The 12,612-nt window shown below is 37.0% G+C and overlaps 2 protein-coding genes across 2 annotated transcripts; both read right to left on the bottom strand.

Moving 5' to 3' along the window:
* Positions 1-4,371: 4,371 nt before the first annotated feature.
* On the bottom strand, positions 4,372-7,696 carry LOC122583015. The gene is made up of 2 exons (XM_043755487.1): positions 5,385-7,696; positions 4,372-5,140 (listed from the first exon to the last, which is right to left on the bottom strand). The coding sequence occupies exons 1-2, from the start codon at positions 7,694-7,696 to the stop codon at positions 4,372-4,374; spliced, it is 3,081 nt and encodes a 1,026-aa protein (XP_043611422.1).
* Positions 7,697-8,584, bottom strand: LOC122583113. Its single transcript, XM_043755574.1, has one exon. The coding sequence runs from the start codon at positions 8,582-8,584 to the stop codon at positions 7,697-7,699; it is 888 nt and encodes a 295-aa protein (XP_043611509.1).
* Positions 8,585-12,612: the final 4,028 nt, after the last annotated feature.

A 12,612-nucleotide genomic window follows, 5' to 3' on the forward strand; every position in this document is an offset into this window, starting at 1 on the left:
GATACATGATTTCCTTATGTTAAACATCAAATGGTAGAGCAAAGAGATATTTGTTAGCAGGCAAAGAAAAGTGCGCATTTGTTTCTCAAGAATAAGTGGTAGATGGACCACCACCGACAACGGCTGAATCCACACCGAAAGCTCTATGCAAAACGCTTTCTCCTTTGACTTTGTATCTTCAAACCGTTTTATTTCAATACTTCAAATCAAATAAGACTATAGACTACTTACATAATGTGTAAGGTTATTGTGAAATATATCCAGCAGATTTATATGAAACTCTCCTAAATGTTAGAAGCCGAATGCAACTATGAAAGAGAACATTATTTTCAGTTTTTCCCGATGAATCATCACCAAAAATAACACTAGATCAATATAATTTCTATAATTCCGTAACGAGATCTTACATTTATTCATATTTATTAAACATTTACGTCTAAGTACAAATATATTCTTGCATTTAGTCACATGTTTACACTAGCATACAATACATAGATATATGCACACCTCAAAAATGTTGAAGTGTCGTCAACATAATAAAATTACTTTACTTCACACTCGTACGATAATCACATATTCATATAAAATGACATTTGTTCACATACGCATACAACTAATATTCACATAAAGTTATATCCGTTCACATATGCATACCAAATATATATATATATATATGGGATGTGAATATAAGGCTGTCGGATATCCAAGCTTAGGTTTGGAACACTCACATATTGTTTTTTTAATCTATAAAAATCATGGGGGCCCATGCATTTATTCATTAAACAAGAAATAATAAAATATTAGTATGTGAGAGGTTCCACACCTAAACTTAGGTGTCGGATAGCCTTAGGTTCCCTTTTCCCTATATATATATATAGGGTTTAGGTAAATAAAACAAGTATTAAAGTAAAACAATTTAATACTTGTTTTACAATACCAACCTCTCTCTCTCTATATATATATATATGTATATATGAAAAATGAATATAAGGTTGCCCGATACCTAAGCTTAGGGTGGAACACTTAACATACTATATTTTTTGATATTTTTTGTTTAATGAATAATTGTTTAGGCTCCATGAATTATATGAATTAAAAAGTTAGTATGTGAGTGTTCCACATCTAAGCTTTGGTACCCGACAAACTTATTTTTTGCAAAACCGTGACAACCCTTAAAGTATGCATTGTATCACATGTTTTTAAAATTAATTCACATTTGAAACATTATAAAATCATAAGTTGTCGAAAGATATTTTTTTTCAAAACCTTATATATAGAAACTTGAACTAGTTTATTCAGAAGTTCGTAAAAGACTATTTTTAAAGCTTACCGAAATAAGAAAATTTTGTGTATATATATATATATGAACAACACTTACATGTTCTCACCTAGTGCTGGGGTTGATTATAATGATCCTGGTGTGTCAAATAGTGTTAATGATTCGACCAATCCTTCAACGACTCAGATTAATAATCAGATGCCACCTGCTCCTGAGCCTATTGTTGATCATACAAAGGATAGTGAACCTGAGTTTATCTCGGCCATGGATGGCTTGTCACGAAAGGAGTTGGATATTAATGATCAGAACGACGGGAGAGCTGCTGAAGCAAGTAAATTGCCCTTTAGGGGCTGATATGGAAAAGCCTGTTTCGTATGCTAAAGTTGTGCAACCTGAGCCTATTATCAAAAAGAAGGTAAATTTCCGTTCTTTAAAAGTAAACTCGAATATTGAAGGCATTGATTTACTTATTCCGAAAGAGGCTATTGTCTCAGCTAAATATGTGAATACTTTGATTGGTTATTTTCTTGGAAAACGTCTTGCTTATCCTGTTGTGGAAAATTATGTGATGAATGCTTGGGCTAAATACGGGTTTAAGCGTATTATGATGAACTCATCTGGTTTCTTCTTCTTTAAATTTGAGTAAAAATCGGGGATGGAAAAAGTTCTGGAACTTGGACCGTGGTTAATTCGTTCAGTTCCTCTTTTCTTAAATGATTGGACTCCTGAATTACGTGTGTTTGAAGTCAAGAAGGTGCCTGTATGGGTTAAGCTACATAATGTACCGCTTGTTATCAACCGGTCCCAAATTGGAAGACCGGTTGCTTTGGCTGACTATACGTGCTCCATGTGTACTAAATCATGGGGATGTAGTAGTTATGCACTGGCCCTAATTGAACTGGATGCTGAAAATGATATAAAATTTGAACTAATTGTTGGGATTCCTAGTATGGTTGGAGATGGCTTTTCCAAGCAAGTTATATAAAGTGAGTATCAATGGAAGCCTCCTCGCTGCGATACATGCAAGGTGTTTAATCATGCAAGTGATCAATGTTCTAAAGCACCGAAAAAGACTACTGAAGTCGAGATAACTCAAGATGAGGAGGGTTTTGTCAAGGTTTCAAGGAAAAAACCAAAAGGTAATTAAGCTGTCCAACAGGAAAAAGAATTTGTAGGTGTGAAGCTTAGCAAGTCGAAACCACATTTTATTTATAAAGCAAAACCTCCTCTTCCGACAGATTCACGTAAAACTGTCAAAGTGAATAGGTCATCCACTTCGTACAGGGTGGATTTGTAGAAATATCTCTGGACGTAGAAAAGCACCATGGGATGACTCGGATGAGGATAATGATGTGGAGGAGGTGTATAACGAGACTAATGAGTTTATGCTAGTACTGAGGGGGCAAGCATTCCCGGACAAACGGTTCTTCATGTATAGTATATCATCGTGGAATATAAGAGGAATGAATCTCTCCCCAAAACAAAATGAGGTTCGTTGTGTGATTAATGAAAATAAATTATGTATATGTTCTATGTTAGAGTCACATGTTAGTGTATCCCATCTAAATAAAGTATGTGATAAAGTGTTTCGAAATTGGTCTTGGGCATCTAATGTCCATTTGTGTCATAAGGGAGTTCGAATCATTTTAGGTTGGGATCATGATGTTGTCGATGTTATGGTATTGGCTTAAACTGATCAAGTGATTCATACTCAAGTTGTTTTCAAGCAAGATCGTAAAATGTTGTTTTGTTCCTTTATTTATGCACATAACTTATATATACAGAGAGGGGAGCTATTATGCGCATAATCTACTTGTCCATAAAACGCTTGTTAAGGACAAGCCTTGGGTTTAGCTAGGAGATTTTAATGTTGCAGTCTTCTTGGATGATAATGCAATGGGGTCTTCTAAGATCAATACGGATATGCACCAGTTTAGAGAGTGCACTGATGAGCTGGAAGTCACTGATGTGAATAGCAGTGGCTTAGAATATACTTAGACTAAAAAACCGAGGGGTTTGAATGGTGCCTTATAGAAGCTGGACAGGGTGATGGCGAATCAAGAATTCTCTCAGGTGTTTATAGGCGCACATGCACAATTTCACCCGTATCATATATCTGATCATGCCTGGGCTATCTTATGTTTTCCTAGAGTTGTGAAGTTTAAACCAAAGCCGTTTAAGTTCTCGAATGTTCTTACTCATCATGAAAAGTTTAAGGAGGTTGTTTTGTCTACTTGGAATTCACAGGTGGAAGGATTCCCGATGTTTAAAGTTGTTAAGAGTCTCAAGGCATTAAAGAGCCCATTTCGAAAACTGCTTTTTGACAAGGGGGTTCAATCTCAGCTGGATAAAGATCCAACGAATGTTTTGCTTCGTGAGGAACAAGCTGCTTATTTACAAGCTTTTAATGAAGCTATTATTGATGAAGAAAGATTTTTGAAACAAAAGGCTAAGATTGATTGGTTACGAGTTGGTGATTCTAACACGGCTTATTTCCACAAAGTTGTTAAGGCTCATAAGGCTAGGAATAGAATTGATTTGGTGATGAATGATGACGGAAGCAGTTTTGTGGGGATGAGGTGGTTATGGCTTTTGTAAATCATTATAAGCAATTTTTGGGTACTCCAGGCTTAGTGTTACCTCTTAATACTTCTAATTTATTTACTAATCGGCCTTCTGTTGATCAAGCTAATAGGATGGTCCTAGATGTGTCTACTGATGAAATTAAAAGGGCCATACTTGACATAGGGGATGATAAAGCACCAGGTCCTGATGGATATTCAGTTGGTGTTTTCAAAGCAACGTGGGATTTAATTGGCGATAGTATTGTTGATGCTGTGAAGGATTTCTTTGTTAGTGGGAAACTTCTTAAAGAAGTTAACCACACGGTAATCTCTTTAATCCCCAAGGTTACTTCTCCTACTCGTATTATTGATTTTAGACAAATTTCATTATGCAATGTCATCTTTAAATGTATCACGAAAATCATTGCAAATAGAATAAAGGGCGATCTAGCTAGTTTGGTTACTTCAAATCAATCAGCCTTTATCCCAGGTAGGAGTATATCAGACAATATTTTGCTTAATCAAGAGTTAATGCATTTTTGCATTTTCCTCTATCCACCTAAAGACCTTAATGCTACCCTTACACAGCCCTGCTAACAAAGAAGTCTGATTAAATAACTTAAAGGGAGAAAGAACATCCGAGTGACTAAGAAGTCCCCTAAACAAGTCGGGAAAGGCATCAATAAAATCCTTTCCTCTATAGGAAGAATCAGACAACTCCTCCCTCATACTCCTCTCCATGGCAAGCTCCCCCCTAAGTTTCTCTACCTCAGCCTGAGACTCAGCGAGCTCCCTCTCCCTCTCTCCCAAGCTAATGCTCTTAGAATTTAACTTACAAGAAAGCCTTGCATTCTCCTTATCATTCTCTTCCATAATCAACTTGAGTTTATCCCCATAAACACGGTCTTCTTCAAGATGAGCTTCCCTCTCACTCTTAAGCATGGAAATAATACCAGAAAGCTCCTCAATCTTAGCATCTGCGCATCCTCGATAAGAAGCACCCACAACAACAGCATGATAAGCATACAAATTAAGCTTATCATTAAGATCATCCAAGGACCTATGATCATGCTCGAGGGCCAAAATTAGAGGGGTCATGGCCTTAGCAAGTGCCCTAGCATGAGCAGGATGACTAGCATCATCCCTAAGACGACCCACCGAAGGAGGAACATAAGTATGAGAACCCAAACCCTTATTGAACTCCGAGGCAAGACTAGGAACAATGGTAGAACCATTCCTTAGTGAAGAAAATGGAGCTGGGGAGTTCTCTTTTTTTTTTCGGAAAAGGCCGTCACCCCTGATGATACATTAACAATAATCACTATTTAGGTACAAAATAATATGACTGGTTGTCACAATCAAAAAAATATATGGCATACCATATATTTAACAAGTTAACTAGACAAGATATCAAACTACAAACAGTAGTGAGTCACGCATACAAAACTCAGAACTAGTCAAGACATGAGACAGTTCCTCCTAGATCTTAATCCGAAGCATGTAATATGTTGGACGTAGGGATGTCCTATATCTTCAATAACTGACGATTACTACTGGTAGCCTTAAACTTGAGTGAGAGAAGCTTCAGGCGCACGGTGGTCATGATTTTTTCTCTTACTTGAGCTTCAGAGCATTTGGTATTAGAGAACAATCTTGAATTACGTTCGAGCCACAAAAAATATGAGGCAGCAGCCACAAGGAGTCTTGCGATTACACTTTCAGCTGAGTTCTGAGTAGAGCTAGATCTAGAAATTAGCCATCTTGCAATACTATCCCATGATTCCACAACTGCTGACATGTTTGCCATATGTTTAATTTGGCCCCAAACCTGCAAAGAAAAAGAGCACTGAAAAAATAGATGTGAGCGAGAATCTATTCCTTTTTGGCAAAAAGGGCAGCACATGAGGTTGAGATTTGTGGCACTTCCAACTTCCCAAGCCTTCAATCTATCTTGGGTCTTCAATTTATTATGAAAAACTAGCCATAGATGGAACGCGTGCCTTGGTACACATGTAGAAAACCACACACTATTCACCCATGGTACTTTATCTTGTTTATACCGAACATCATTCCAAACCTCGCTAACAGAGAACTCCTGCTCCACTCCATCCAAATCCTTCCAAACAGTTCGATCATGAATGTTATGATGAACCATAGGTGGATGAATCTGATCGAGGACAGGGTAAGTATTATACCACTCTTGAGGCCAGGTCCATTGATCATTACTAAGAACATCAGTAATATTAGAATCTAATCGAAAGCCAGCTCGCATGATGTCTCTAGTAGAGATGAAGTTCCTTAAGGGGCAGCGCTCATTCCAAGTATCATTCCATACCAAAGTAGATAGACCATTCCCAATATTTTTCCATATGTAAGGGCGGATAGTGTCCCGTAATAGAAGGATCTTCCTCCATCCCCAACTCATTGATCCACAAGGAGTAACATCCCAAAAGTTTCTACCTTTTAGTTTATAGGAGTGTATCCACCGAACCCATAACGATTCCCTATCAGTCACAATGCTCCAAATATGGCTAGTGATGAGTGCTTTATTAAAATTTGAAATTCTTTTGATTCCCAGCCCGCCTTCATATTTTGGTAGACACACTGATTTCCACGAAGCTTTAGATTTAACCTTCCCACCAGGTCCCATACCCCATAGAAAGTTTCTCATTTTTTGTTCTAATTCTTTAATAACTCGAGCAGGAAGAATGAAGATCGATGCCCAGTAAATGTGCATTGAAGCTAAAACCGAGTTGATAATATGGAGTCTTCCAGCAAAAGAAAGGGTTTTAGTTTTCCAATCATCAATACGTTTTTCCATTCTTTCAACTAAAACCTTACAATCTTTGTAACCTAGTCTAGTCGAGATAAGCGGCACACCTAGATAGCGAACAGGAAGCTTACCTTCATCAAATGGCATAATGGCTAAAATTGCTTGCTTGGTATGATCAGCAATACTACAGAAAAAAGCTGTGCTCTTTGTAAGACTCGGAGAAAGGCCAGAAATCCTTTGAAAGTGGTTCAAAACGTCCATAAGGGTCTTAGTTGAATTAATATCACCCCTAGCAAACAGAAACAGATCATCTGCAAAACAAACACTAATAATTTTTTGCTTGTTACATTGAGCATGGAACTTAAATGGGTTCTCCAAAGAAGCTCGTTGGAAAAGCAAAGAAAGAACCTCCATAACTAGTGTAAATAAGTAAGGTGACATGGGGTCACCTTGCCTTAAACCACGTTTACCCTTGAAATATCCATGCAGATCACCATTAATACTCAAAGAATAGGAAACACTAGTAACACACGCCATAATCCAATTAACCATAGTTTGGTGGAAATCAAACTTCACTAGATTTTCCCTTAAAAAATCCCAGCTGACAGTATCATAAGCCTTATGAATATCTATTTTAAATGCACATCTAGGCGGGCCTCTATTAAGATGATAATTGTGCATGAGTTCCTGGGTGAGCAAGATATTGTCAGATATCTTCCTTCCAGGTATAAAGGCCGACTGGTTTATACTAACCAGAGTATCAAGGCCAGGCTTACTTCTATTTGTAATTATTTTGCTAATACATTTGTATATCACATTACAACACGAAATAGGCCGATAGTCGAACACAGTAGCAGGGGTACTTACTTTAGGAATAAGAGCAAGGATAGTATGGTTAACCTCTTGAAGGAGGCGCCCATGCACAAAGAAATCCTGTATTGCTGAACTCACTTCATCGCCAATAACTCTCCATGATTTCTTAAAGAATGCAGAGGTAAATCCATCTGGACCAGGAGCTTTGTTGTCACCAATGGAGAACATAACATCCTTAATTTCCTCCAAAGAAACAGGAATGACCATTTAAGAAGCCACGTGAGGATCCAAAACATTAGTAAACAAGTAATCAGCATTAATCGGTTCAACATGCTGCTCAACACCAAGGAAATTAGTATAATGCGTAACAAGAGAATCATTGACAGCTTCACCCTCATAAACCTGGCCATCAGCATTTTTTATCATTTTAATTCGTTTTCTATGGTTTTTACATTTAACAGTGTTATGAAAGTATGCTGTATTAGAATTACTTGCATTTAACCAGTCAATCTTTGCTTTTTGTTTCAGAAAACATTCCTCATCATACGAAGCTACTTTGAACTTTTCCAGACAGGTCATTTCCTTTTCACGAAGAGATTCGTCACCTTGATTATTGTCAACTTCCTTTTGAATTTCATCAAGTTCATTCCTTAAGGAGGTGACACTAGCATGGAGGTTACCTTGTTCAAGTAAGAGCTTGCGCATGGGAGTTTTAAGGGCTCTGATCTTTTTGACAACACAAAACATTTTATACCCCTTAAACTCCTGCTTCCATCCTTTCTCTACAGCTTCCAAAAACCCAAATTTGCTCGTAATAAAACTGGAAAACTTAAAAGGCCTAGGTCTGTATCTAGCCACTGAAGGCAGCTTCAGAACACAAGGGGTATGGTCAGAAACACGGTAAGGTTGAAAAATGGCATAAGAAGATGGGAAATCAGTTATAAACTGCATGTTCCCCATAATTCTATCAATTTTCTTTAGAATTCCAACACCTTTTTTCGGTTTTTGAGTCCATGTGTAATGAAATCCAGAACTATTAATATCTATAAGTTCTGTTTCAACAACACATTCTTTAAACTCCTTCATTCCAATGCTAATAGATGAAGAGCCATAATAATTATCTTGGAGGTAGAGGAACGAGTTAAAATCCCCCATAACTACCCAAAGAGCATCTCAAACGACCGATTTGTGGGCACACAAACTCGTCCAGAATTCCCTTCTGTCCTTATAATGATTATTCGCATATACTATCGAACAGAAGAACATTTTTTTATCAGCCTTATAGATAATCTGAAGGTGCATTACTTGACTTGTTTGTGCTAAAACCATAACACTTACAAGATCAGAATTCCACCCTAGAATAATGCGAGTACCTTTATCACAACAAGACCCATTGGATGTCCAATCCCAAGATTTGAAAACCTTCTTACACACACTAAAGAGTTTCGAAACATCCACATGAGATTCCAAAATAGCACAAAAATTCAGCTTATTTTCTACAACCACCTGACAAACCTCATTTTGTTTCAGGGGGCAGTTCAACGCCCTTATATTCCATGTTGCGATACTATCCATTAGAAACCTCTTGTCCGGGAGTGCTTGCTCCCTCAGTAATTTTAGCATCCGTATTCGCAGCCATGAATTTTGAGGTTTCAGTTTCAATGATATCAATTACTTCATCACCATCCTAATCGACATACACTTTGTATGTATTATTAGCTTTTTGATTGGGAACTTCCTTGTTTTTCTCATATTCCTCATTTAAACTTCCAAAGGAGTTGCTGGTTGGAACAGGAGTCGACATAGGTTTCGTGCCCGAAGAGCTAACCACATTAACATTAGCTTTAGGTACGTACTTCAATTTTTTGTATAGGTTTCTTTTGAGGGAAAACCTGTTTTGCTTTTTTCTTAACTTGTTGAAATCCTTGATTATCTATACTCGGTTTAGGAATAGGAACAGGTTGCACTCGCTTAGGGCAGTTTGACAATGCATGTCCAAAGGTACAACAAGTGGAACATCTCGGTGGTTTCCATTCGAATTCTACTTTAATCGTCTCCTTAACATGGCCATCTCCCTCCAAATGTGGGATAGCAACTACAAGGTTCTCTTTGATCTCTTTATCATCATTTATCTCTATCATTGCCCTTGCATAACTGCTACAACCCCATGACTCTACACACATTGCTGCAGTATAATTATCAAGTAGTTTAGGAGTACCAATTTTGGACGCTAAGAGGCTTAGCCCATCATCCGAGTATACAGCCAAGGGCAGGTTGTGCATTTTAACCCAAACCGGAATAGTTTTAATTTCATCTTTCTTAGGTATTTCAGTAGCAGACTAGGTCTTGAGAAAGATTGGAGTGTTACGAATTAGCCATGGGCCATCCTTTAAAACATTTTCCATACCCTCCTTTGAGCTAAATTTAAAGAAGAAGTCATTCGCATTCATCATAACCTTAGAAAGTCCTTTTTTAGCCCATGCAGATTTGACAAAATATTCAACAACAGGGAATGCCAATCTAGTTCCCAAAAAATAGCCATAAAGAACATTGGAAAATCTCGACTGGACTTGTCGAACAGCTTCCTTAGGTATAACAATATCCACATTTTCCACAACCTCATGCGATTCCATAAGCCTGAAATTAACTTTTCTTGCAACAGTATTCTCCTTTAGCTTAGAAGCATAAGATATTGGAGGTTCACTATTATCATGAGCTGGGTTTTTAAGCTTATTATCTTGGCTAGACTCAACTCCCAGACTAGGGTTCTTGGTATTACCTTCTTCAATATTAGTTTTATTTTCTATATGAATATCAGCATTCGCAGCCAATGGGGGGACTGGAACACTTCCCTCAACTTCCTTCTCACTAGACGACGCATCAGCAGGAGTTTTATTAGTGGTATTTATGCTACCACCTGCTATTTCGCCATCTTTATTGATTGTGTCTTCAATAATATTCTGGTCAGTATCATGCATTTCAGCAGCCATAGGTACATTAGACGATTCACCCTGCTTGTTAAAAACATCGGATTTTCCCGAGATTGGAGATCCACCGTTAGGAGGACTACCACCCTTCTTTTTTTTCTTTCCAGACATTGGTAGATTATCTTTTAATATTCTATTAAAGCGTTCATCCAATGCTTTAAGATCAAAGGTTGGTATATCCTTCATACAGGGAATACCAAATAGTAACGAAAATGAAAGAACACCTCTCTCAAGACAAGCAACACAAAAGGATTAAAAGCAGCTAGAACAGGCAACACAAATAACTAAATGAAGAACAACTTGCAGGAAAAACGAAAAAACCCTAACCCAGGAAAAACCCTAAAATTTGATCAAACCCCCTTAATTGTTTAACAAAATCGTAGTATCTAGCTAAAATAAACGAGTCAGTCGCGAAAATGATCGTGTTAAATAATCAGGAAAAGTCGAAAAGAAGCTAGGGTTTTAATGACGATCAAAGAAAAAAGAAAACGAAAAAATCCTACCAAGAAAAAACGAATAAAGCTCAAACACGCACATCAACCCACTAGAAAGTAGATGAGAGGGACGTATTTACAAGCTTTTTAGATCGCAACCTGAATGGAAATTGGAGGAAGAAGAAGAAGGATGATCGCCATAGGGGAGAGAGTATTAGGGTTTTTTGCAGTCGCTTATTGAGAATAAGTAGATGAGATGAGAACTTTGCATCATTCTCAAGAAATTCTTCGGCAACTTTCTCACGAGCAACATCACTCATATAAGACAAGTCGTCTTTAGAAAGAGGAGCAAAGTAACGGCCATCAGGATGAATAATACTACTAAAAATAAATGGAGGAGAAGCACCAGAGGAAGGAAGGGCGCGAACAGAGATAGTAGTATTTAATGAAGCAGAGGTAGCCGAAAGCAAGTCAACGGATGAAGTAACATCAAGAGAAGGAGTAGGGGAAGAAGGAAGAGGGTTAGAAGAAGAAACCCTTTGTTGCTTAGAAGAAGAGCCAATCAATGTATCACCGCATCTCTTTTCACCCCTTTCTTCAACATCAACTTGAGTTTATCCCCATAAACACCGTCTTCTTCAAGATGAGCCTCCCTCTCACTCTTAAGCATGGAAATAATACCAGAAAGCTCCTCAATCTTACGAGGTCGTAATTAACACCTGCACACTTTAAACTTCAATTTTCGTCAAAGTTTCTGAATAAATGATCAACATTTACCACCAACTTCCTAGAAATATGAAAATTAAAAAGACCAAACCTGTAGGCATTCTAAATTCACCTTTTCCAAGATCTTCGTCTTAAACCTGAAAAGTTAAAAAACTTACCGAAATTCTTTAGCTTTTCCACGATCAATCTTTTTTAAACAATCTCGAAACGAGCTCTCCCGAATCCGTACCACTTGCAATTTATACTTGCACGCTTATCTGTATCACTTGCAAACGTACTTTACACAATTTTTTAATATACACATGGTTATAAATTTGATTCTTCATTCTTTATACTCCCCCTCAGTTTTATGACTAGGAAATATAACGATGATAAATCATTATAACCACCATCATTTTATGTACTCCCCCTAAAATTATGACTGGGATACATAACTATGACGATATATCAAAGCACTAATGAATCTCATGTACTTCCCCTCAATTAATGACTGGGATACATAACTATGATTAAACTAAATAAACATGTTGAGAAATTCTTATAATATAATATCTCTTTATTATATCATATAAATTTCATACACGATATAGATTAACTATGTCATATTCTTATGAAAACCGTTTCATAACTATATGATCTAGATAATCAACCCTTTACAAATATCTTTCACATATATATGTTTCAAAATATCTAAATTTTCAAAATATCTTTGAAAACTTTTCATATTCAAACATACGACTTATGTGTAAGATACGATTACCTTTCACATTTATATACCCGTTTCTATTTCTAAGGTTTATACATATAAATCCTTTCAAATTTAAACGATATATCTATGTTCAAAGCCCTGTTTACTTTCGACTTAATGAAATTAATAATTCAATATTTTAATACTTCAGCCACTTAATAATTCATTCGACTTAATACATGATGGTTGGTTTTTAGAGCCCCCTTGTTTTACCAATTTTACCCTATTTCTATCCAAACTCCTCCACTACACCCATGATCATTATCACCTCTCATTGGCGGCAAAACT

Source organism: Erigeron canadensis, chromosome 1 (assembly GCF_010389155.1).
Source record: "Erigeron canadensis isolate Cc75 chromosome 1, C_canadensis_v1, whole genome shotgun sequence".
In the NCBI taxonomy this organism is placed as follows: Eukaryota; Viridiplantae; Streptophyta; class Magnoliopsida; order Asterales; family Asteraceae; genus Erigeron; species Erigeron canadensis.